Here is a 27,587-nt window from a genome sequence, read left to right as displayed (position 1 = left end):
CTACAAGCTTAGTAACCACTTTTACATAGGGATAATCAGGGAAACAACTACCCATTACCCCAAAAAAGAAGATTATACCGTAATAATCAAGTCATCACTTCCTCTATAAATACCTCAACAACCTCAAGTATTCTCAATTCTAATATTTCTTAAACCTGCTAAACTCTTATTAAGTTAAGCATTGGAGTCCCTTATAAATACCCCTACCATCTTTCGGAGTTGACGCAAAACTACATCTAAGTCACCTCACCTCATTTCCGACCTCTTTTTCAAGCCCAATTCCGACACAATCCATTTCAGATATGCCTCTAAACATAAATCGCTCTTGATACTTGTGTAAAAAGAAAAGAAGAGAGAATACATCATCATTAGCCATGTTAACCAAACAAGTACCAAACTATCCCAATTCAATGATAGACCACACGAGTTAACAACGTCCCATATTGCCTTACGAAATTATTACATTACTATTTAACATGACCAATATAGTACTTTTTATTTAGTGTATAAGTTGGCTAGTTTTTTTAAATAAAAAAATCAATTAATCAAAATTTATTAAATATTAATTATTTACCTTTCCTGTCAAATTAAACACCATTTGTAAGGTATCATAGCAATCACCATTTAACATTCATAACATTGGGGCAAGTTCTCAATCCTTGAAGGGTCACACTTGCGCTTTACAGTTGCTAAGAAACTGAAAATCAGTCCTTGAGCTTGTAGAGACCACAACCGTCGCTGATCGGTGATATTATGAAAAAATCGGAAAAGAAGAAACAAAAAGGAATATTTGTCCGTTCTTCAGCCAGCAAAACTCAACATCCTCGTAGGATCAGCCACTTGAGCAAGATGCTATTCGGGTGGCACTATACCATTCAAGCACTAAGGGACACGAACATGGCCTTAAAGACAAGCTTAAGATTCGATACCGACCTTGAATATGACATGGGTGTATTATACATATCACTCAACCTTGGTAATATCACATATTTCTTCTGTCCTCTATGGATGTACTTGGCCAAATGATGGATGTGACAACCCCACATTCAAAGATGACAAAATTCATACACAACGTTCAATTATTTACTAAACTGAATCCCAACAAGCCAAAATAAAATTTTGGCATCAAAAGAAAAATGACGAACCATGAATAATCTATGTTATTGGTGAATCAATTTGCTAATTACACAACTTAATCTTTTATCACCAATATTTACTTACAAATTATTCCTTAAAGCTTGGTTCGTCAAGAATTACTCCTAAAAATAATAAAGAATTGATTTTGACTCATGTTGGACGTACTCATTTGGGACCTTATCAGTTCATCAAAGGAGAGAGTGTGGCTTCACCCTTACACTACATCCTATCATGATATGGTAATGAACTTTCCAATGTGTACACATCACTCCTCAATTAAATATGCTATAGGCTTACACGGTTAAATTCTGCTTCACAAAGGGGGACTAAAGTAAGAGAAAAGATGAAACTGAGAACAAACAAACTTGAAGTCGGCAAAACACAATCCAATGGACTTAAAAGGTGGTTTCAACTTCCAGCAAGTACAGTATCTGCATATATAAGTTTTCAACTCAACCAATTAGACATAAACCAATGTCTGCGTGGCAAGGAAACATGCTTACCTCCCACGTTGCAGCTGATAATGTTTCACCGGATTCACTCTCTTTTAGCGGCCTTGTTTCTATCCAAGGGCAATCAATGCTCCCTTCTCCTAACCATGCCAAATACTACCAGGAAAGCAAGCAAAACCCAGAATTTGAATTTAGCAGCACTAAACCAGACTTAAATTCCACAGTCGACACAATCAAGATCATACCTGCTGATCTTCTTATTTCCAATGGTCAACTTCAACCACAAGCATTTTCAAGTCAGTCTTTGATCAGAAATCAATCTAGTTCTTTAGGCTCATTACTAGCAACTCATAGCAGTAGTAAGAAGTCAAGTGGGAAAACAGGCAGCGTGATGAAACATCAGGAACAACATAGCAAAGCAAGCAGACATAAAACCAACGAAAGCACCGCAAGGAGAAGATTTGGCCAAAAAATGAAGTGCTTTCTTTCACCATGCCGAGACTCGCAAGCCATTAAGCCAACTGTTGCTAAAGCACAAACCATTCCAGAAATTTGATCATACAAGGTTTATTCCCTGTGGAATTCTTTCTTCAAAGAACAGAATGGCATCAAGTATTTGGCCTTACATAGCTATGTAGTTTCTCAGAAGAATAAATGTGACACTATTTGTTTTACTGCAGTAATGTCATCACAATAATTAACATTAAACTACTGATATTTTCTAGTTTCTACCCTTTTTTAATTTTATTTAGCTATTCAAAGCTAATAACATTTTTTTCTTTTGGCAAGATGAGAAACATGATGCACAAAGTTATTAATATTCTATTTGCTTAATCAGCTAATAATTTAGTATTTTTTTGCCGAAGATTTAATAATGACCACGAGAGAACTATACAAAAATACTGAAATAAATATTCAAAGAAAATTACACTTACATGAGTATAGGCTGGATGGAACAACATACTGTCCGTCATTAAGTGAAATGAGAAACAGTACCTTCGTAAAATTCTGAATTTCTCCTTTCATTTACACAGTCCATCATCGAAGAGCAACACAATTATCCATAAAGTTAGGAAACTGAAGACTGCATCTGAAACTATGATAAACACAATACCAAGATTTGACATCATCTTTTATTGTGAATTTGTGATAAATAGAGATTTCAAATTGTGGCTTTTTACATGTTTTACATAGTGAATCAACCATCAACAATAAATATAGCAAAAACCCCAGTTGAGCCATTAAGAAAACCTGCTTAGCATGCTGCATATTCTAAGGTACTTTCCATAAATGTCCAGATGCATGAAATCCTAACAGCATGAACCCTGCTAGAGACAATAGTAATATCATCAAATACCTTGCATCATATTTTGCATATTAAAAATTACTTAGATGACCTCTTAAGATTGAATTTTATAGTTCCTTTTATTTATAGGAAGTTTCTTTAATTAATTAGGGTTTAGGAGTCTAATCTTACTGTAAATAGGAATGCTTCATATTTTGTATTACACCATATACATCAAAATATATCATGTTAATGTATCTTGATATCATTCAGACTTTAAAAGTTTTTGTTCCCTTTGCTCTTCCTTTTGGACCTAAGACTCATGATCTCAACATGGCATTCAGACAGAACCTCCATGCATGTTTTCGAAATGCAACTTCCTACAAGTTTGGGCTCTTTTAATTTTCCTTGGACATTCACACTCCTTGGCTCCATGTTAGCCGAGTTCTTATATGATGTCCATAGTGTATTTTTTCTGTAAAAGGACAATGCTATCTTTAAATTTTGCAACTTCTATGCCAAGGAAGTAATAAAATCTGTCAAGGTCTTTGCTTTTGAAATGGTGATATAGATTGTTAAACACAAGTTATATCATCATTATCCTGCTAATTCAGTAATGACAATATCAACATACACAATCAGATATGTGCATTTTCAAGGAGTATGACAGTAAAACATAGAGTAATCTACTCTAATTCACTCTGGCTCATGCCAAACTATTGAACCACAATGGAGAATCAACCAAACCAAGCTCAAAGGGATGCTTAAGACTACAGAATGATTCGCAAAGCTGATGAAAATCCACATGGCAGCCATGGCAAGACAGAGATGAACAGATGTCATCTTGACCACAAGAGAGAAAGTAGTACAGCCCTGGAAACTGAGTGAGTTCTTGTGGCAATCAATAGTGCCAGTCAGACCAACTTTCACAGTATATATCCGCCGACAACCAACCACAGGTTTTCCCTAGTGGTAGTTCCCATGCACCTCTGTACTGAGGTGCACATATTTCATCAAGGATAGCTTGTCTCCACTAGGGATGAGACAAGACTTCTCCTGGAGATTTAGGAATAAACATAAAAGAGAAACAAGCAAAATGAAAGAGACAGACACTAGCAACTTAATGAGAAAAATCATTACAGATATAATACCTTTATGGAGAGCAATAAAGAAGGGTAGACTCAGGATGCAGAACCAAAGCCACCGAGGGACTAAGCGCTAGAGGGGAGTCCGTAGGTTGCTCCATACTTGGTGGCAGTTTAGGCTCAAACTTAACATGTGGTTGGGTGGCTAGCTTGGGCAGTGGCTAGGACTTAGGACAACGACGATAAAGTGAAGTAAAGGTGGAGGTAGGGTGTTGAGCTGGGAGAAAGTGGGGTAGGGAGCAGGAGATTTAGGCACGGGCTGTGGGGCAAATCTTCAATGATAGGTGTTGGGGGAAAGGGTTAAGAGAACCCAAAGAAAGGAACACTGTCAAAGAATATGATCAACGTAGACAAACACAAAGTAGGAGGACAGCCATAAACCCTTGTGCAACCTATCATACCCAAGGAAGACACATCAGAGGAGCCAAACAGAAAGTTTCTCAAAACATTGCGTAAGGTTAGTTATGGACAAAACATGTGGATCCAAGGACACAACGGAGAGATCGCATGGGTGTATGTGAAAACAACACTGTGTAAGGTGACTGGCTACCTAAAACTGATGAAGACGTGCGATGAATGAGATTATACGCAGAAAGGATAACCCCCCCCCCCCCTCTTCCCGACCACCACCACAACACAACCCAACATAAAAAAACCTAGATAAAACATGGGAGCAAAGAAAAGTCCAAGTTGTTTTAATTAGGTGGTCATTTTTACACTGAGCAAGATTTTGTTGAGGTGTATAAGTGCAGGATGTATGATGGAGGACACTATATGAGGCCATAAAACTTTGAAATTAATAAGACAACTATTCTATTGCATTGTCACTACACAAGGTGAATATATAATTTGTAAAAAATGAAAACAACTCACACTGACTTCTCATTAGAAATGACCAAGTACAACGAGAATAATCATTAATAAAGGTAACAATACTTGAAACCCAAAGTAAAGCAGTATCACTAGAAACCCAAATATCGAAATGAACTAAAGCTGGAGATGACAACGCGCAATGCAGTGAGTGGCAGCCATGTAGAGTGTAATACTTATCTATGGTACGGCGCAAACGGCAGAAATAATCACGTTTTAGTCATTCATGTCCCAAATTACAGTGGAAGAACAACCCCGACCACAACTCTATGAGATGAGCAGAAGTATCAATTTGAGGATTGTGAAATAGCAAACTCAAGAGGATGCTTGATAGAAATCAAAGCAAAAATGACAAAACTGTAGGGGACCACAAAATTAAATGATGGGCGAAAAATACTCAACAAGCAAACCATACAGATCCAGAAGCATAAAGAATGTGCTCCACTACTCCAACTTTTTTATTGGGGTTACAGCAGGAGGTAGTAACTTGTTGAAATCATGGAAAGCACCATGAATCTTACCCAAGTAAGCAGACATAGGAATGAGTTGTTAACGACCAATGATGTTCATCAAGTTCTAAAAAACCTCATGTAAGTGTTGGGTGTGATTGGTGTAAAGAGCCTTAGCTTGTGTCCAAATGGCTTCAGAAGTGACATGCATGGAAAGTTTTGTTTCAAGGGCGTTGATAGAGGTTTTGATCATATTATAGAGCTGAGAATCAACCTTAACCCACTAACGATACCTGATTTCAGCAATGTCATTAAGCATAGTGAGAGCCAAAGTTTAATGTCTAATGCCAAGTTTTGTAATTGTTGTCATCAAGCTTGTCAATGGCAAAAGGACAATGGCTAACTGATGGAGGCAGTAGGATTAGCTTTGGAGTCTGTCTTGGTGGTTGCAACAGACATTTGGGAGGAACAAACAAAGATAAAATAGGGGTAAAAAAGGAAATTCAAGAAATGTGTTTGATAAAAAATGATCTTATGGGGAAAGAGAACGAAATCCAAAATGCTAACACCAAGGTGACACTGACAATCGATGGTGGAAAACACCAGCAAACAAACCCACACATGTTGGCAGAAGGGGAGACGCTTGGCAAACAATGAACTAAATGTGGAGATGAGGCAGTGCATGGTGTCGCAGTCTGTGGGGTAGTGCTATGCTTGACAAGAGTTGATTCAATTGCTGGATACAACCACAAGGTGTCAAACGACAGCAGCAAAACAGTGCAGCAGAAGATGATCTGGCAATCAAACTGTCCATCCTGACTGCACGGACCAAATTCTATTTCTCTCTAGACTCTAGAAGAGGAAAGAAATGTTTTATGAATTCCGTGTGACTCAGCTACACAGCAAGGTCTAATTTATATAGACTAGAAGAAGCAAACATAAAAAATTACAAAATATCACAATTAACTATCATTTCCCAACAGATTTTGTATTATCTGCAGATTCTAACAATAAGTACGAAAATGTTTTAATATATCATCTAATGAAAATGAGGCATCCATATAAACCATGAAATTCTAACATATGAAACAAACAAGTCTACTTCAGAATGCAACAAGCAAGAAAAGCATGATATATATTTCAAACAAACATCTTAAAAAATTCAAAACATTCCAAATCAACCTTTACTATGAAACAGAGAGCCTCAAGCAGAAGTTTTGAATTTAGTATCAGCCAAACTGATAAGAAACTGTACAACAAAGGTGTTTGGGCCTAGCATATCAAGACTTGCCAAATTTGTTGATATATCCCTGCAAATAAAAGATACTTCTATCAAATGGAAGACATCACAAAAAAATGTCAAAGTAATTCCAAAGATGACAAATAAACAATGTCATAGAAAAGGACACTTACATTGACCATCTTTGCAATTTTTCCTCGATACAGAGAAACATATTGCTTAGTAGCATCTATAGAGGTTGGAATTTGCTGAGGCTCTAAGGTGCTGAGTATCTTGTCAACTGATCTTTTAACTATCAAGATATGTGCATCCTTACTAAGACGGCCCTCGTGCCAAGATGGTTTTAACAATTCTTTCACCAAGTCAACAAGAGCTGCACGAAAGTGTCTCATTGCTTTGGAATCCTTCTGCACACTGCAGTCAGTCTGCAAATCGGCATCTGTATCATTAATTTTCTTATCCCTATCTACTCTCTTCTTGTGCGCTGATCCTTCACCATGATGTTTGGCATCATGTTCAGTCCATTCTCTGTCTGATTTTGTAACATCTTTCCCCATGCCGATTTTACCATTGGGGTAGTTCATACAAGTCCCTGATGTTATTTCCATTTCAGTTGCATGACAATCTTTTTCATGAGGAACCAAATTTTTGTTTGGTTGATTCTCACCAAATCTATTATGAGAAGATACGGAACTTTTCTCATCATTAAAATCAGAAATATGTTTCCCAACTACAGCTGAATCGCCATATTTCAGCACCTGTGATGAAGCCTGGATGGATGATCCATGAATTAAGAGGGAAGCTTTCAAAGACCCATCTCCTATATTTGGTATCTCAATGCTATCTCGAAGAGGGTCATACAGGTCTCCCAGAGATGATACATTCATTGACGTAATGAAAAATGATGGTCGAAACGGTACAGAAGGTTCCCAATCATAAGAACATATTTTTGATATATATGCAGCAGAGTGTATTGGAATCCTAGATGAACCAACCACTGGCAACTCCTCCCGCTCTGAGCCAGAGAAAGCAGATCTAGAGGCATTATATTCTTTGTCACTATTCAAAAGTTTCTGAGTAACAAAGCTCAACTTAGGTGAACGACTCAAAACTGCAGAAGTATATTCATTGTACATATGATGGTTTTGAGCTATACTCAATCCCTCTGCATGATTTGAATAGGATGAGAGACTTGTGTTGAAATATTTGCTTGTAAATCTACTCTCTGGAAACAAGTTGTCCCTCAACTGGTACTTATTTTTTTCTTGACAAGGATGCCAGTCTGAGCTTTCTTCTTGCTCATTCTGCATACACATTATACTCAAAGGGATTCAGAAGAATGCAAATATATACCTTACAGCGAAGCAGTAAGTGGTACTGGAGTACTAACCGTCCTGGTTCTTTTGATATTGTCCCTGGTACCTGCAAGAAAATATTTTTTATTAGAAATATGTTTAGAATGTAGAGTTAATGAACAACTTGAATATACAGGTGATATCACATACCTTCTTCTAATTCCAGTTCTCTCTTCTGCTTTGCTTTATCCAAGTCCCCCTGAGTCTCCTGGCCAGTATCCTTTGCAGAATCTTTTATATGAAGAAAGCTACAGGAATCACCTCTGATGCACCACCCTTGAGCAAAAAAGGCACATATAATTCCCTGGCGTTTGTTTCCATCCTTCATCTCAGTATTCGAAGACGGAACTATAGTCCTACCATCAAAAGCAGTTAATTAGAAAAACCTGACGGTTAAAATTCTACTAATTAAAAGGCATTGCTAACAGACCTTGATTTGATTTGTTTTACATCATCCTTTGATTCTACTTCCAATGGTACAATTCTTTTCAAGGAATTCTGACTGCCATTGGCACTCCCAACAAAGGCATCCGTTTGAGGAAGGCCAATAGCGATGTCTTTTCCAATGTTACTAGACAACTTGGTGGCCCCAGAATCCATATCCTTAACACCACCTAAATCAGCTTTGCTATCGTTACTTGGTTCATTGCACCCTCCAACAGTGTATGTTAGTTGAACAATTCCAGTATTTGCACCATCAACATCTAAAACTTGACTTTTGCCATCATCTGCAGGGGCCAAGTTTTTAACTGATTTGGGATGACTAGAATTTGAAATTTTTGGAGTTGGGAAAACTTGTTCCTTTTTCAAAGCTAGCGTGTCAGATGAAGGAGCAGAAACAACACATGCTTTGAGAATGACACAATTCTCTTCTTTGGAACACAGACTAGGAGAAGGCTTTACTACAGGGTTTTCCGCCATGGTGGAAGCTGGCCTCAAGTCCCCCCCTTGCCCCTCAGATTTCATCTGTTGGCTGGAGTCTAAAACTTGACTTTTGCCACCTTCAGCGGAAGCAAAATCATTTACTGATTTGGGATGACTTGAAATTTCGCGTGTTGTGTGAACCTCTTCCTTTTTAAAACTTAGTTCCTCAGATGAAGGACTAGATGCTTTGAGAATGGCATGATCATCTTCATTGGATGGCATACTAGGAGAAGACATTACTATAGGGTTTTCCGCCATAGTAGAAGCTGGCCTCAAGTTCCTCTCTTGTACTTCAGATTCCATTTGTTGGCATGAATCTACAAAAGAAAATAAAAACTTAATCCAAAAATTATTTCTTTCAAAACCGGAGAATCATTCCTCCAAATTAAACTATTTCATCAATAGACCAAATTATGTTATCAGCCTCAACACAAACTATGAAAGTCTGTACTAAGGTATAAAACAGTTTTCAGAGAAAAGCACCAACAATGATATTCGACACGAAGATTTGTGCCAAAGATACGTCATCACAGAATTCTCATAGAGAATAGCAGCACCCTTCACAGAATTATGTTATGTTTAATACTTCCATATATTTATTGAAATATTGCACAAGTCAATAAAAAATATTGGTTTGGATCCAACCCTATCTGCGCACAAATTCGCCTCGAAAAAATGTGCTTCAGCTCAAACAGGCAAGGTATACTTCTCAGCCCTAATTAGCATATATTTCCTCTAGGACCCGTTGTTTCCTTTTCCTCTCCATTATCAAACACAAATTTCCTTATAATGAAATCAATCCGGCCCAATAACTAGCTCAAAAGGATTCGTTCAAACCAATGGAGTAACATAATAAAGCTACACTTACAATTGGAATGCCAGCCACAATCAACCTTGCAGGCCACAGCATTAATGATCAAAACCACCACCACATAAAGGCCCATATAAGATACCCTCCCTGGACTGGGGAGGGCAAATTCAGCTTCAGGCTGTTTGCAGCGGGTTGTGTACAACAAGGTTCAGTGATCATATGCTGGGTTTTCATCACTGGATTTGAAAATTCTTTTTAACCAGACAACTTTTTTAATTTTATTTTTGCAATACAACAGTATGAAGGAGAATGATCATGGTGAATGGAGACTGGACCTTATTCTGAAGGACGAGAATAATAAGACCTTGAGCCTAGCCTAACAAAACAACCACCAAGCCTGAGGAGCACCCACAAGAAATCTTATCCAGAACAACCCCTCCCCCAACACATAAACACACAGAGAAACCAAATAAAACAAGTAAAATCAACATCACACTTGATATAGAAACAGACATAAATCAACAGTAATATTATAGGGCATGATCATGTAAAGCAGCACCATTGCATCAAAAGTATTCAGCATAAAATTGAGAACTAATGTTGAATTGGGAAAACCTATGCCATCGTTGTCGGCATCGGATACAGAATTTGAGGCGTAGCCTTTATCATCACCGTCGGTTTCTTCTTCTTCTTCTTCTTCTTCCTCTTCCTCCTCCTCCTCCTCCTCCTCCTCCTCCTCTTCTTCTTCCCCTACCTCCTCTGGCTCCTCTTCTTCTTCCTCTACCTCCTCCTCTTCTTCTTCTCCTTCTTCTACCTCTTCTTCTACCTCTTCCTCTACCTCTACCTCTTCTTCCTCCTCTTCCTCTTCCTCTACATCTTCTTCTTCTTCCTCTTCTTCTTCTTCTTCTACTTCTTCCTCTTCTTCCTCTACCTCCTCTTCTTCTTCTTCTTCTTCTTCTTCCTCTGGATCGGCGTTACCTTGATCGACGGATGGGGGAGACATTGGAACGGAAAAGATGCGTTAATTATTTGATGAAGTTGGATAAGTAATCAGAATCAGAATCAGAGCAACAATAAGAAACGACAAAAGATATGGCATGCAAATGTTGTGACGAATTAAGATGCACACTACTTCTCAAACGCCATTATATATGCAGTTATGCACACAACTGCTAGATATATAAGTTTTTTTTAGCAAACTAGTCCAAATAAATTGGTCCAAATTCAACAAAAATTAATTCTTAGATTAAAATGCGTGTAAATAATTAAATATGCACTTTCAAGACTATCAAATAACACGACCATCGTTGTCAAACTCGCGAATTAATTTACGAGTTTAATTTAGGTAGTGGAATCGAATTAATTCGGACACAAACTCGTTTTTGGGTAGATTCGGGTAGACTCGAGTAAACTCGGTCAAACTCGTAAGTTTATTCATGACTCAGTAAATTTGCTTTGGTTGGCCTTTTTCACCAAATCGGCATTGTTTTGGGCCAAAAAAAAGGAAGGCAGCAACATAACTTTAATCGGCTAAACCTCTCACTTTGCTCACACTCACTCTCTTCATCTTCGCGTTTCGTCCTCCATCCCTCGCCGTCGTCCATCCTTCACTGCCGTTTGCTGTTCGTCATTCCTGAAACCACCGTTCTCTCACTCTTAGTCTCTCATTCAGCTCGACACTCTCTCACTCTCTCACTCTCTGTTCTGCATCGAAGAATGTGGACTCGTGGAGCCTCTGCCATCCGCCATGCTGCCATCGCTCGTCGTGTCTTCTGCCCCTCATCGCGCTTCCGCCGTTCGTTCTGTCAGGTGTCAGCCCGTCGTGTGTCTGCACAGCACAGCATAGCAACGCGAGTGTTAGCTAAGCCTACTCCATTCAGCCATTCAGATTCAGCCTTCAGGTATGTTTAAAAAAAATTAGTTACTGAATTGATGTATTTGGTAGTTGTTACTTGTTAGTGTGAGTTTAATCTATTCTAAATTGCTGCATTTTGTAATTTGTAGTTGTTACTTCTTACTTGTTAGTGTCAGTTAGTTGTTATTGAATCTGAATGTCTTAAACTGTGAAATCTGAATTTGTTGTTATTGAATCTGAATTTTTTCTATAGCTTTCTTTCCCGTATTCAAGAGCAGATCTTGTTTACTTATTTGTATTTCTTTGTTCTTCTATTTGATGCCAAATAATTAAGCTTTACCTTCTCCAGCCATAGAAAAAAATTGTCAGAGGCTAGTATTTACTGCTTTAATTTTCTAGGAATGCATTATGCATTGTGGTATCTTGTGGTTTTTAGTCTTGGTGTTTAAGTGCTGTCTCCATTATGTCCTTTTATATTACTAAGCACAATGCTATGCAATTAAAGTTTTTATTTTCTTTATATTGTGCACTCTGTCAGCTTTAACTTATAAGTCCATAACTACAGCTCATTTGTAAAGTAGTTTTTATATCCTAAATCTGAATTTGTAGTTGTTATTTCTTACTTGTTAGTGTTAGTTAGTTGTTATTGAATCTGAATGTCTGAAATATGAATTTATTAACTTTGTTAACAAGGATAAGTGGATAATTTTGCTTAATTATTTAGTTTGTACTTTGTTGATTTGTTTATTTGGGGACAAAAATACAAAATGTCTGAGAATGTTGGTTCAGGGACATGTGAATGATGATGATTTTGTTGGCTGGGTCGAACCTGAACTTGAAAGAAATGATGTTTCTGATGAAGATGGTGAAGATGATGATGTTGATGCCATAAAAGATGAAGATAGGATTTCAGTTTTAGACTTTTAGTTTATTAGAACATTTAATTGTTACTTTGTTGTTTTCTTCTTTTTTTTTTTTTTGTGTTATATGAAGCTTTGATTGTGTGACTATGTTTTATGTTGAACTAGATGCATACTTGTGAAGAATTTGAATGTGTGTTCTAGAGTACTTGTTATAATTGTAGTATTATGTTAATTTATTATGTATTTTGATGTTGAAATTGTTAAGTTTAAATGCTTATGTTTGAGTAAATATATATATTATACACGATACATATATTTTTTACGAAAAATTTATAATAGGTAAATTCGTACGAGTTTACGTCGAGTCTACGAGTCGAGTTTAGATCAGTTACACGAGTTTACCTAGACTCACAAGTTTGAGAACCTTGGCACGGACGTCATTATAAAATCGGTTCTTCTCCCTCGATCAAAGTCGCAATGCTCAAAATTCAAACAACGATCAAAATCTCTCAAAATTATCGTGAAAGGTCAAAGAAGTTTCAAAGCTGAAATCGAAATCTTCACCAACAAACACTAAAAAAAAGATGAAAGATTATTGAAGGTAATATTCACTAATCTTGCAATTTTCTTACCTTTCTATTTTTCATTCTTATCGCAAAATGCTACATAGTTATATTGCAGTTTATTTCGTGTTCTTGCGTTACTTTTCTCATTATACGCTTCATTTGGTGATAACTATGTTATGTCGGTATAAAAATGTTACGTAGTGTTTATTGTATAGTTTAACCTATATTTACATGTGTTTGAGGGATTTGAATGTGTTTTTGTACATGTTTGAGTTTTGTATGTTTCGAAATGAGTTTGTTTGTAGTGCTTCTAATATCATTGTTTCATGTTTGTGTTTTGGTGTAGTTGGTTTGTCTTTCAGTGTATTTGGCTTGTCTTTCTGTATATTTCATCAAAATTGAGGTGTACTTAATGCTGTTGTACTCTTTATACTGTAACTAGACAACAAAATATTGTTCTTGTACTTTTGATGTTATTATGTACATATTTGAGTGATTTGTAACTATTTTTGTCCATTATTAGGAATTTTGTTCATCAATTTCTTATAACAAACCATAGAATTTTATTCTAGTACTTCAGGTATCATTTTATGCATGTTTGATTCAATTGCATGTCTTTTTGATCTCATATTGTATGATGTAATCAAAAAATAATAGCGGTATGTCTGGTTTGTGTTTTGATGTATTTAGTTTGTCTTTTGGTGTATTAACCTTTTTTATTCTTACAGAAAAAATGGCACCAAAGGTAGCACTAAAATATAATGTAAGCATATATATGTTTGAACAACTCAATCTATTTTGTATAAATATAATTTATTTACATGATTCTCATTTATTTACAGAAAAATCATGATTTGAGATGTTCCACAAGATCAATTCATGATAAATTCCAAAACATGAGCGGAGACAAGAAAGCAATTGTTCGAGAATATTGGGATTTGATGGTTTGATGCATATTTCTGTCATGAATGTGCCACATAAGCCATTGAACCAGTTGGCATATTCATTTGATCTGTCCCATAACAGATTAGACACACGGTATAGTATAATCAACATCACCCAAGAAAATATAGCAGCTGTCCTTGGTTTGACTATAGCTGGTAAAAATCTATTTCTTAATATATTCTATGAATCAAATTTTGGTGTATTATCAAGTTATTTCTGTGTCATTGAAATATTTTTTGCCACTTTTGCAGGGCCATGCTATCCAGAAAAAATTAACTTTCAAGAATTCAGTGAGGTGAATAAGGAAGTTGTTAGAAACTTTCAAGGCAAGACCTTGTCGCAATTATCAACCTCTATGATGGAGATGACTGTCGATGGAGAGAAAAATTAGATGAAATTCAAGAGGACATTCACATTTAGATGTCCTTCCTGTTACCGACAACAGTAAACAAACTTTTTCCGTTTCACATGCTGCCCATTCTTCACATGGACGCAATACGTCAACGGAATTGAGGTGGTCATGTGCTCAACTTTCTAATAAAGGGCATTAAAGAGCACATATTGAAAAATAAATATGTTGTTAATGACTGCCTCTTTACTCTAATGATTGTGTATTTTCACGAATCAACATACAAATATAGCCCAGTTGATGAAATTCCTGGATCACCGTGGGTCCAACATTGGACCAAAGAATTGCTGGTAGAAAGAATAAAAGCTGAGATCAAGGATGAGATGATAACTCAACAAAATTCTTTCTTTTATTTTCGGTGTATTCCTTATAAATATATTGTGTAAACAAATATTTTTTTGTTTTAGGAAATCGTGAAAACAACACAGCTCAGAAAACAACTAAAAGAAGGAAAAAATAAGGGAAAAAAGAAAGAAGAAAAGAAGGAAAGAAAAAGAATACTATTTCTTTAGAAAGTGAAAGTCTTGCTGAATCCGAATCCGATTCTAAAGATGATTCGGAGGAGACACCAAAAAGAAGAAAACAACCTAAAAGAACGATAAAGTGTCGTGCGTGTGCACACATGCTGAATTTCCTCTTGTGCGTACGCACAGAATGTTGTGCGTACGCACACAGCTTTGTGCTCCTCTTTTGATTTCTTCATGTTTTCTCCCTATTGCATGCTTCTCCTCCACTCTCATCAAGCCATTCCAACCTATTATGCCTGAAATCACTCATCAAAACCATCAAGGCATTAAATGGGATGAAAGTGGAATAAAATTAGTTAAATTAAGCACAAAATAGAATGTTTATATAATTAAGCTCAATTTAGGGAGAGAACACAAAAGCATGCTATTTGGATGAATAAATGTGGGTTTATATGATGAAATCCACTCAAATCAATCCAAAATTTATCATCAAATATGGATTCATCAAGTACTTTTGTCACACAGAGGGCATCTTACGTGGGTACAAGTTTAGTTTCGATCTAATGTAGATACATATGTCAGTATTTTTATCTTTTATGAATACAAATGGTCATTTATTCACCAAAACGATGGAGGAAATAGATTCATCATTGATACATTACAATTAAATACAAACCATCAACCATGCACAGTAAATTTCACAAACAAAAACAAAATGATTCAACTTCAGAATCATAAACTACTAACAAACTATATTAACTAGATTCAAGCCACACCTCACCAATTGATTCGATTTAAAACAATAATACAATTCGCCCTGGTTCAATTGAAAGTCTGAACCTATAAATACACCGAAAAATTTTCAAAATACACCAAAACAGTTCCAAAATACACTAATTTATAATCGAAATACACTGAAACGGGGAGAAAACAGATTCATCAAAATAATAGAATCAGATTTAGAATTGGTACATTATATTCAATTCAAACCATCAACCATGAACAACAATTTTCACAAAGAAAACATCATTATTCACCTACAGAATCATAAACTATACTAACGAATAGCATTAACAATCCATTTCACTCTGATTCAATTAACAGTCTGAACTTGAATCATTTATTATCTTCGACAACAAAATAACTGTTCAAACATGATTTCACAGCTTGATTTTAAAAACTTGAACGAAAAAAATGCAGAAAACGAAGAGAACATAGAGAATGAGAAGAAACGCAGAGAACGCAGAGATAGATCGAAACATAGAGGCGCAGAAAATACTGAGAAAATTCGAAAAAGAAAACGAAATCCGATTGAAAAAAGAAGTTATATATTAGCCCATTGGGTGAAAATTTTGTTAGAGAAAGTAGCGCATGAGTTAAATTAGGTCAAAGCAACTTATTTGTTTAAATCACTTGTATGTAGAGATTAATTGATATATGCATCCCCATATACACAGTGAACAAGTTACGACCTTCAAAACCTCACTTCGTTCATTACAATATCAGAAAGGTTTGGTAACATTGTAACAATTGTTTCTTTTTCCCTTTTTTTTTGGTATTAAATCAAATCCTATGGATGAGGGTAAAATTGTAAAAACGCAATTAGCTGGGAAATCGAAATTTTTTTATTTTCAAAATTAATTTTTGCTTAGCACGTCAAGGATTTTAAAGAAAGTTTTACCTAAACCTTTTCTTTTTTTGTTAAGAAAGTTTAATTATATGGAACGATGATCATTCTATTAGAATTGCATGGTTATTGGCAAACATTTATCTCGAATCTTCCTTATTATACTTTATCTTGTGGCTGTACGCCTATACCAATACCAATAATAATTAATGGGAGAAAGCTTCGGAGGATAAGTTTTTGGCTCTTTTTTTTTTGTATATGGAAGTAAAAGTAGTGATATACATTAACATTGTAATTTTTTGTGTTTTTCAAAAGTGTGGAAGATACACAAATCGGAGGGTCCGATTTCTATACTTCAAATTTTTTTATTTTTTTTTTAACAGAAATTCCTTGATCCGATTTCACAAATCCCTCGGTCCGATTTCTGTACTCTCACAAATCTCTCAGTCCGATTTCTGTACTCTCACAAATCGGACGGTCCGATTTTTGTTTATCTAATTAAACGATCCCACATTTGAGAATAACATCCCATCAACCCACATTTTGAAAAAACACCGTTGTTATTCCAATATCAAAAACAAAATTCTCTAACTTTTTTCATGGGGCTAAGAAGTAATGGAAGAAGATTTTATATTTTCTTGTTTGGTATGTCTATACATTGTATACAAAACTAGATTATGCTTCATGAACACGAGATGGTACATGAACTTGTGTAGAGAATGAGAGTTGTGCTCAATGAGGAGAGTAAAATTTACCTCTACAAAGAGAACGATAGTATGCAAAGTAATATTAATAATGCTACACGACATCGAAATTTAAAATTCTTATAAAATATAAAGACACAATATATATATATAAAATATAAAATATTTTTTAGATAAATTCTAATAATATTTTGGTATTTTACCAATATTAAAATATAAATTAAAATTTTAATTATTTATAATATTTTTTAATTATATAAAATATTTCTTATTTTAATAATTAATAATATATATTATTTCTAAATTCATTTAAAAATATATGTTAAAAATAAGATTCGACATGGTAACACGTAAATAGTATTTAGATGTATCCAAGTATATCCAAAAAATAATTTTTTATTTTTATTAATACACAATTAGACACAGAAGACACGCATATCAGACGAATGTCAATGAACATCATGTCCAAAATACGTGAACACGACAAATAAAAGAAGTATCCATACTTCATAGTTAATATGCATAGTAGGGGCATTATTCTTTTTTCACATATCACCAATCACAGTTTACTTGTATTGTGGGACTTGGGACTATTAATCGAGTCAATGAAGCCCCCAAAACTAATTCTATTCTTATGTACTCAACTTCAGACACAGACCAATACGTTAGAAAATTATATAAATATTATCCCTCGTTCAAATAAGTGTGACTCAATAGTGTACATAAGAAAATTACGGAGGATAAATGCTTTTAGACAGTAGAATCTTTAGACAATACAACACTATGGAGTATGGAGTGTGCAAACATTAAGCTGTCCAACATTTTTCTCCATAAACATAAGCAACCACAACCTGCTTCAAACAGTTTCAATTACACCACCGATGCTTTTAACTGCATTGAACAGAACCAGCAATATACCTTTGAGAAGGGCTCAGTAAGATTGATCATTCGAGGAAGTGATATTCTGAGAAAAACTGAGCAAGGGCATGTGATTTGTGATTTGTGATTTGCAACTGTGCATTATGATTGGATCAGCATCCCTGATGTATCAACAGCACATCTCACCAAATTAATGCTGATGCAATAAGTTTACCACCAAAGCAAGGAACAGCAGCTGGTCCTCGATCGGACCATTTGAACTCAAGATGGAATTGTGGCCCCTTCACCCTGTGGTCAAAGAAGCTTCTCAACATTCTCATGCATCCTCAGGAGAGGAATCATTTGCTACGTGGTTGTCTTCTTCCTCCTCATCGTCATCTTCGTCATCATAATCAGTGGAGGCAGGGTGTCCATTGAGATCCACATTGACACCATTCAACTTTCTGACAAATTGTCCCCTAACACGGGGCCGCCTCTCAGCCAGTCGTTTCCTATTGACATACCTAATTTTCTTATCAAAACAACGTTCTTTCCTTTTCTGTCTAAACTTCATCAACGCCGCTTCTCTTCTATCAACTTTGCTTAATTTCATCTCTGATGAACTCGAACCTCCTAATTGTTGCCATGAATGATTCGCAGGAATCTGACCAGGCTGTAAGCATATACCCATTGGATAATATGGAAAGGACGTCATCCCGTTTGCATGAGGAGGGCAGTGGGGAAGATGATTGTATTGTGCAATCATAGACGAACTCGTATGATTCTGTAGCTCCTGCATATTCTTTTGATACAGTTGTGCTGACGATGGCATCATAACATGATTAACAACTCCTGACATATAATATGGATAAGCATGGTGAGCATTCATGCTAGATGCATCAGGCTCGGAACCATGGCTTCCATTTCTTGGATGCACCACACCCTGACGATGCTCTTCCTTGTAATGCTTTTGCTGTGAAACTTCCACTGATGCAGGAGGAGTGCAAGATCTCTCAATAGAAAAAGAATCAGGTATACTATTGCTGCTGGGCAAGTCCTCTTGTGAATGGCTTTCAAGTGTCTCTCCATTCTCAGGTCTTTGAAGGTTACCCCTCTCTTGAGCACATGCTTGATCCATGTCTTCCATCCTCACTTGTTTAGTAGCATTCTTGTCAAGATGAACAATCTCTTCAATGTCGCTCCTTATTGTTGTGGCTTTGACATAAGTGAAGAAGGCTGATGATTCTCCTATCCTTAGTTCACTCTTCTTTGGAGCAGATGAAAAATAACCTACAAATTTTTGGTAGAGCAGATAGAAAAGAATAAAAAAGAAATCGGGTGTACTCACATAGCCAACATCAGGAACTCAAACATTCCTTTTAGACTGACGTCATTTTCGTAATGGAAAAGAAAATGTGGAGAGCATAACCTACCCTCAGTAATATTGTTGTATGATTGATGCTGCCCCTGAGCACCTGTCCAATAATAAGTAATAATGAAGTATTGCCATTTGTCTTCCTCAATTTTCTTGAAATTGAACAACATAAATAGACCAAAAAAGAAGAGAAAGAAAGATAATATAGACTAATTGTGCCATATTATGGCATTCAAACAAGTTGTCCTATACAAAGTAACCACTTCCTCATTCCATTGAGTAACTTTATTACCTCATTATTGATACTGTGCAAAATTATTTAGGATATATTCAGATACAGTCTAGGGAAATAGCAGTTGACGAAAAAAGAAGCATACCTGTTCGGCGATCACTAATTCCAGGCACATCAGGCGACACCAAAGAATTAGGATGCTCCTCAACAACAATATCCATGGCAACAGTAGCCTGAAAAGTATAAATGATAGACATAAATTATAACCCTCTGACCTGCAGTTACTAGCATAAATATGGTCAACTCATATCTTGATTTTCAAACACCTTTAGCTGGCACAACAGTTAGAGCACACACAGTATAATTGAAAGAAAAAAAAATTGAAACTTCCTCTATATCATCAAATGAAAAATATTTTGGTTAATTTTTACTGATAAAAGTGAACGGAGCATAAGAAAAGAGAGGGGAGTTAAGGGGAAACTTTGTTTTTAACAAGTAGTTTGAAAACATTTGAAGTCGATATGAATAATAAGATGCATTCAAATATCAGATTATATGCTTTGAAGGGTAGAATAGTTTGCAAAGAAAGCAAAATGTTGATTGAACTCCTTCACTATGGTGAACCCCCACTACTTCCTTTACTCATTTATTACTTACGACTGCTTTTCTGACATTTACCTCTTGTTGTTGGATAGATATTCCCGCCTCTGGATTACTGCTTCTTTTGGACTTATCATCTGTGTCATCAGAAAATAAGGTGGTACTGTTTGTATTGGCATCGCTCGGGTCAGACACTACCAGGTCAAAGTCATAATTCAAGATGTTGTTCTCTACAAGTCCAAGCTGCCACCATAGACATAAAAAAATTTATTTCAAGGTGACTTCGACAAGATCTAAGCTGTTAGCTGTGAATTGAAAATTTTGAGAAAAGTGCCATATGCAAGATAGAGATGCTCATGCACATGAACAGCAAAACATCAGGCTAATTTGAAGGGGAGATGTCTAGCTTATCAATATCTATCAATTTATTGTTATTATATGTAAAGTATTTGCATATAATATCTCCTGTTAAATCAAAGGGAGAGGCTACCCCAACATTCATAAATATGAAGTTGGGCGATACATACCATGCGTCTCCTTCTCCACATGTGCGTCCACAAATTTAATAGTTCATTAGTGCGTAAAGGCTTAACTAGATAGTCTGCTGCTCCAAGTTTCAAGCACTTAACAACAATGGATACCTCATCTTGTGCAGACATCACTTAACCAAAAAAGAAATTCCAACACAACGATGAGGAACAGAACAAAATTTTTCTAAAATAAAGAGTTTTACAGGTTCCTTAGGAAAATGGAAAATGAAGAACCAAACTTACTTATAACAGGAATTCGGCGCAATTCTTTGTCGCGTGCTATGTACTTAAGCATCTTCATGCCCTTTTTTATCGGAAGGTCGACTTCAGCTAGTATGATGTCTATATATTGTCGCTCTGCATTCAGTGCGTCAATTACTTGCCTTGCTGACTTTACAGAAACAACTGTGGAGCGCAAAAATTCTTGTGTTAAAATATCTCAAAAAGCATGTCAAGAACTGCCAAAGCTTTAAATCATATAATGAAAACTGTAACCCCACACCAAGAATAAAAAACAAGCAACATGACCATCACACTTATAGAAGTTAACAAGGAAGAAGGGGGGTGAACTTAGGAGCGGAGAGTCTTGCACACTTCAATACATTTGAGATCTGAGTCTTAAAGAGAAATTTGGACCTCAAAAGTCAAAACCAAAATCACCCAAGGAAAATCTACACTGTATGTCATGTTTGTAACAGTTGCAACAAGCAACTCCCTCATAGAGGTTTGATTATGTGCATCTTATGGCAGATGATACTCCTCTTGGCATCAAATGGAACCCAAATATAAGAACAAAAGCATGACAACTTTTGAAGTTGAATAGATATTGTTACTCAGAACCATAGAAGTAACTCAATAACAATGAGATCAGAATCTAAGTTTGCATCTAAAGTAACAACTGTAAATTGTCCCCTCATATTGTTGCCAACCTACAAAACCAGGGTTAATACCCCATAAAACTCAAGTTTGTAAGCATGTAAGGATCCACAAAAACACCTCTCTAGCAAATAAAATAGAATCTAAGAACAATAACATGAGCAAACCAAGTTCTAGTAATCACAAAGCAGATACAAACAATTCACTCCATACATAGAAAAGGGAGAAAAATACATAATTCATACCTTGATAAGAGCATCGAATTAGAAGAGTAAAAACCTCTTCGGAACTCTTGGAATCGTTATCACACAACAAAATCCTAACTTTGCTTCTGTCAATGAAGCCATCACCGCCACTCTTACTGTTATTACCTCCAACACCGTTGTTATTACTATCTTTGTTCAAATTCAGATCCTCCCTCTCCATCTCACGGGAAAAAAGAAACACGAAAAAGAGAAAAACTTAATGCTAAAGTTGAGAAATTTGAACACTAAAGAACCTCCACAAAAACCCTTCTTCCGAAAACCCAAATTATGACAGTCACAATCAATGGATCAAATTCAAAACCAAAATCCATCATATACTACAGCAAAATCTTATCCATTTTTTCCTTTGGGTTTATCGAGGTTAACCACTATTCACCAGATGGGAAATTCTATAATACACCGGACACTGATCGGACGGTGGAGATCGAGCCGACGTGGTACGGAAATTGGATGGACAGAAGAACAGGGCGCACGTTAGCAGAACTATGCAACAAAGGCTTTCAACGTTTTTATTGAAGATTAAAAAGTCGGATTAAAAATGAAATTGGAAAAATGAGAATCCTAAATCGTAAAAGACGCTTTTGTTGTGTTTGTGTGTGATTGCTATCTCAGGTTGAGGAAGAAAAAGGAAAGAAACAACCAAAAACTGCAATGGGGTCAGAGGACGCTGGTGAAGGCTAAAGTGCGCCGGGGGCATATGATAAGTGGGAAAAGGCGGGGTGGGTGACGTGGAAAGAGTGGGAGAGAAAAAGTGAAAGGAAAAATGAGAAAAAGGGAAAGATATGAGTGGGTGTGGATAGTTTGGTAGAGATAGAGAGATGGCCACGTCACCCCTAAAAGATCTTTCTCTCTGAAACCACCAAAATATCCCAATCTCTCTCTCTCTGTCTATCACTCAAAATTGATGCAGGATGCTCTATTTTCAAACCCAAAATACTTTTGGCCATCAAAATCAAGAGTCCTTCCTTGTGCAGTTCCAACCAATTACCAAGCTATGCTTTGACACATGTTATTGCCACTTGACAAATGTCTTTCTTTTTTCTTTTTTCTTTTTTCGATTCATGTATCTCATCACAATTTTTTATAACACAAATTGGGTTTTTCGTTAGTGATTAGTTTTCGTTAACTTGTACATCTGCATTTTGACCAGTATGATACATAAAGTAAAGTTAAAAAGATTAAAGCAATTATTGAATCAATCAAATTTATACGAATTTATTTATCAAAAATAGGTTTCATGAAAAGTTTTTACTCGTCAATGACCATTAAAAGGAATTTAATCAATATATATTTGTATGTATTTATATATATTTATTTTACATTTTTAATAAGATAATTAGTCATAAAAATAATTAAACTTTTTTATAATAATATAATCACAATTTTTTATAAACACTAAATTTATATTCTTATTAGGTAACTAATTATTAATTGATTTTATATACCATATAATATTACTTTACTAAACACTATTAATGTAGTTTATTAATATTAAATGTTACTTTTATTTTGAGTTAATGTTTGGATGTCAAAATATTTATCAGAATATTTTTTTCGATGTTTAGCTCATTGAAAATATGTTCGTTATTCGAAGGTTTTTTTTGTAGAATTTATAGTCGAAGTACAAGTAATGCTCTAAGTTATAACTCAATTTAAAAGTTATTTGTCAAAAGTTTTTCAATTATTTCAACTAGAATCAAACTAAAAATAGGCGATGAGTGAATTTGCAAAAGAATAGATGAGAGTGGATTTGCAAAAGATGTTCTAGCATTTAAGTTAATAAGTGTTTCATATCATTATAATTTGGTTGATCCTTTTATGATCCATGTTTCAAGTGTTTCAGAAAATGAGTTGGATTAGATCTAAAATTGATTTGAAATCGCGAGTCACGTGCCATTTTAAGTGAGACACGAGATTGGAGTCATGCTTACACATTTACCATGCAGGGACGGACCCAGATGGTGGAGAGAGAGGGCACTTGCCCCACAAATATTTTATAAAGTAATTAATAAATATATATAGATGTATATATTTGTCTTATTAGATTATGTTTTTTTAAAAAAATAAATTAATTAATTAATCAACAAATAATTATAATTAACTTCACTATACTGACAAATTAGTTAATAATCATGTTGAAACTTAATTTTATAATTAAATGTAACGTTAGTTATTAGTAATATTTTTTAAATATTAGTTAACACTAAAAACATACTCTTTATATATTAATATTTTTTATTAAAATGGTCTTTTCTATAATAATTATTTTAGTAAAAATTTTTATTTATACTGTAAATATTATAAGAAATAAACATCACAATTAAGTAAGAAATAATAAATAGTTAAATAATTATTTAAAAATACATATATAAAAATAACATTTAGTTTTGTCAAAAATAAAGAGAGAATAATTATAAATAATTTTTTTATCATAATTTAAATTAATATATTGTTTACGAGTTAATTAATTTATATATGTATTGATGTATATTTCTAATTTTTTAATATATATATATAGTTTTTGTTTTAAATTATAAATATATTTCTATCTAAATTTTATCTTTATATATTTTTGCTCCTGCCAATTAATTTTTCTGGGTCTGTCACTGCTACCATGCGTACGCGCGAATTGTGAATGATGTGTATGCATAACCCAGAAATCCTCCAATCTTTATTTCTTCATGAATTCTCCATTTTTGTATGTCTTTTCTCCTTACCTTCTAAACTTTAAATCACTCAAACAAACATCTCAAGACATCGAATGGAAGAAAAGTGAATTAAATTTGGCATAATCGCCAATGGTTGGTGCTTGATCAAGTGACCCCTTTTGGCGTTGCAGGTGTTTAAAGAGATGGTTGAGAGAGGCATCATACCATCGTTGGTGACATATAACATAATCTTTAAAGGGTATTTTATGACTCGTCAATTGAATGAAGTTTAGGAGTTTTTCTTAGAGATGAAGAGGAGGAAGTGCGAGATTGATGTTGTTACATACACTACTATGATTTATGGGTTCGGGGTTGCAGGAGAGGTTAAGAAATCAAAGAGGGTTTTCGATGAAATGGTTGGAGAGGAGGTTGTTCCAAATGTTACTACTTATAATGCTCCGGTGCATGTTTTGTGCAAGAAGGATAATGTGGAGAATGCTGTCTTGGTTTTTGAAGAGATGGTGGTGAAGGGGTGTGTGCCAAATTCAGTTTCTTACAATGTTGTGATAAGAGGGTTCTGTGATGGAGAGGGCATTGCGGTTTATGGCTAGAATGGAGAAAGACGGGTGTCAGCCAAATGTTCAAACATATAATGTGGTGATTCGGTATTTATGTGATGCTGGGGATATTGAAAAGGGTTTGGAGTTGCTTGAGAAGATGGGGGATGGGTCATGCTTGCCGAATCTAGAAACGTACAATGTTTTGATTAGCGCAATATTTGTTAGAAAGAAATATGAGAATTTGATGGTGGCTGGAAAATTATTGTTAGAGATGATCAATAGAGGGTTTTTACCCCGAAAGTTTACTTTTAATAGTGTGCTGAATGGGCTTGTCCTAACTGGCAATCAAGATTTTAAAAGTGAGATTTTAAGTATGCAGAGCAAGTGTGGTCATCTTTCTCATTAGTTGAAATTGTAAGACCCTTAATGTCGGACTTGAGTTTGGAGAAACATTGAATTCAAAATTTGGGCAATATATTTGATGACCATGCCATAGAGAGCCTTCATCCACACGAGGTTCATTGATTCTGTTCTCCCTTCAGCTTCTGTTTATTGCATATAATTCAGGCTAAGGTGATATTGCTTATATTATGTTAGAACTGTGTTAGTCCTGCATATACTGTTTTCTGTTGTTGGCTGTGGTATAGTGCCTAAATGGAGAAAGAAGGCATGATTAATGCTGTAGCAAAATTGGAATCAATCACTTTTTGAAATTGACATTGAAAATTTAACAATGAGTTATTTTTGTCGAACAAAACTTGTCTTGTATGAGTATAACTTTAGTTTCAATTTTTCATAGTCAATTTTGTCAGCGTCTGCATCTTTTATGGTCAAAAATGACTATTTACTCCATAAAATATTAATATACAACTATCTCATTAGATATTGACAAGAACAACTTTTAATTTAATATACTAATAGCAAAGAAAAATTTTTATCAAACAAGTACATGATTCTAATGCCATCACATTCAATTTCTTGCAATCCTACTTAGTTTGATAACAAATAGGACTATGTCTATATTGCAGAAAATCATATAAAATATAATAGGTTAATGCAATAGGTAAAGAACCATCCAAATATAAATCAACTTCTTTCAACCAAACACAATTTCCTTCAATAAATTTGACCAGTAGCACTTCTCAGTAGCACTTCTTTCAAGCAATCATAGATAAATTGTTCAAATAAGTTAGGTAAGCAACCCATACATTGAACATCAGAGCACCCAACACACGATGATGTCAGCATCATCAACAAGAACACCATCTGCTTTGTTCTCACTCTCTGAAATATGCAGCAAACATAGGAGAGTTTGAACAAGTTATATTCAAACAATGACTTAGGAAACAAATAAGAAAAACATAAATGCAAATCATCAAATTGAATATCCAAGACACACATTGAGAAAACGATTCCACAAGTATTAATCAAGATACCATAATCGAAGCTAACATCCATCTCCAACTAATCATCTGAAGATGAACCCAAAAACCCCAAAAAACATACAGAATTGCAGAATCATAAACCCTAGGTAATGAAGTCTGAAATAATCATATAAAGTATAAACAAACACCCAAATTAATGACAAGCAAAACACAGATAAGGGAAGAAGACGGACTAGAACCTACATTGACTGATTTGCGGTCAAAGGAACAATTTCCTGCTGCATACAAACCTTAATCCTCTCCAATCCTAGGCGATAGTCATCGACTGCATCAACCCACGATCAAGGTTGATATGGATTTTTGAGAAAACTCTAAAACATGAGAAAATTCCATATCAGCATGCACCTCACAAGATTTCCAATTATTTATAGACATAAAAAAAATACTATATCAAAAATACCAAAATTGAGTAAATTTAATCATCATAGGAGTACTTTTCAACTCTAAATACACAATATTTTCTGATGCAAAATGTTCCATGACCTGCTTTCATGTATCAACAATAGTATAAGCTAAAAGAGAAAGAATTTGATTGAATAATACTATCTCTTGTTTATAATAGTTTCATTCTTAGTTTTGGTTACATTCCTAAATCATAGTATCTACATATAAGTTGAATCTACATATAAGGGAAAAAGAATAAAAAATTATGGATGAAGGATTATCTGTATTCACAAAACCACTAGCAAGAATTAAGGAGTAAAATATTGACAAATCCGGATCACAAAAAAGATGAGTTTTGAGAATCAATTTCAAAAAGTGATTGATTCCAATTTCGCTATAGCATTAATCATATCTTATTTCTCCATTCAGGCACTATACCGCAACCAAAAATATAAAACTACATATGCAGAACTAACACAGATTTAACATAATATAGACAATATCACTTTAGCCTGAATTATATGCAATAAACATAAGCTGAAGGGACCACAGAATCAATGAACCTCATGTGGACGAGGCTCTCTATGGCATGGTCATCAAATACATTGTCCAAATTTTGAATTCAATGTTTCTCCAAACTCAAGTCCAACATTAAGGGCCTTACAATTTTAATTGACGAGGAAGATGACCACACCTGCTCTGCATACTT

General features: G+C 35.0%; 3 protein-coding genes and 1 pseudogene across 5 annotated transcripts; 2 read left to right on the top strand and 2 right to left on the bottom strand.

Annotated features, from left to right (window-relative positions):
• Nucleotides 1-989: 989 nt before the first annotated feature.
• LOC107633879 (uncharacterized) lies at nucleotides 990-10,903 on the bottom strand. 3 transcript variants are annotated; one of them, XR_015902436.1, is made up of 8 exons: nucleotides 10,284-10,810; nucleotides 8,364-9,174; nucleotides 8,084-8,289; nucleotides 7,969-8,000; nucleotides 6,752-7,882; nucleotides 6,521-6,648; nucleotides 1,835-4,411; nucleotides 990-1,745 (listed from the first exon to the last, which is right to left on the bottom strand). XR_015902436.1 is itself a non-coding variant. In XM_088501716.1 (6 exons), the coding sequence occupies exons 1-6, from the start codon at nucleotides 10,669-10,671 to the stop codon at nucleotides 6,619-6,621; spliced, it is 2,598 nt and encodes an 865-aa protein (XP_088357842.1). In that variant the 5' UTR covers nucleotides 10,672-10,903; the 3' UTR covers nucleotides 6,441-6,618. The 3 variants fall into 3 exon arrangements, 1 of the variants encoding a protein (XP_088357842.1); XR_015902437.1 differs by having other exon boundaries at nucleotides 1,835-2,914; XM_088501716.1 differs by lacking the exons at nucleotides 990-1,745; nucleotides 1,835-4,411 and having other exon boundaries at nucleotides 6,441-6,648; nucleotides 10,284-10,903.
• On the top strand, nucleotides 1,612-2,145 carry LOC148578337 (uncharacterized). The gene has a single exon (XM_088501717.1). It carries the CDS (start codon nucleotides 1,612-1,614, stop codon nucleotides 2,143-2,145), a length of 534 nt encoding a protein of 177 aa, XP_088357843.1.
• A 6,855-nt stretch (nucleotides 10,904-17,758) lies between the features above and the next one.
• TOC1 (CCT motif -containing response regulator protein) lies at nucleotides 17,759-22,940 on the bottom strand. The gene is made up of 7 exons (XM_016337485.3): nucleotides 21,821-22,940; nucleotides 20,943-21,104; nucleotides 20,697-20,830; nucleotides 20,248-20,412; nucleotides 19,715-19,802; nucleotides 19,396-19,437; nucleotides 17,759-19,252 (listed from the first exon to the last, which is right to left on the bottom strand). The coding sequence occupies exons 1-7, from the start codon at nucleotides 21,999-22,001 to the stop codon at nucleotides 18,300-18,302; spliced, it is 1,725 nt and encodes a 574-aa protein (XP_016192971.1). The 5' UTR covers nucleotides 22,002-22,940; the 3' UTR covers nucleotides 17,759-18,299.
• A 1,683-nt stretch (nucleotides 22,941-24,623) lies between these two features.
• Nucleotides 24,624-25,455, top strand: LOC107611077 (uncharacterized; annotated as a pseudogene).
• Nucleotides 25,456-27,587: the final 2,132 nt, after the last annotated feature.

This window comes from Arachis ipaensis, chromosome B1 (genome assembly GCF_059453495.1).
Source record: "Arachis ipaensis isolate K30076 ecotype BB chromosome B1, ASM5945349v1, whole genome shotgun sequence".
Lineage (NCBI taxonomy): Eukaryota > Viridiplantae > Streptophyta > Magnoliopsida > Fabales > Fabaceae > Arachis > Arachis ipaensis.
The sequence above is the reverse complement of the archived record's forward strand: the minus strand, read 5'-3'. Positions and strand labels throughout refer to the sequence as shown.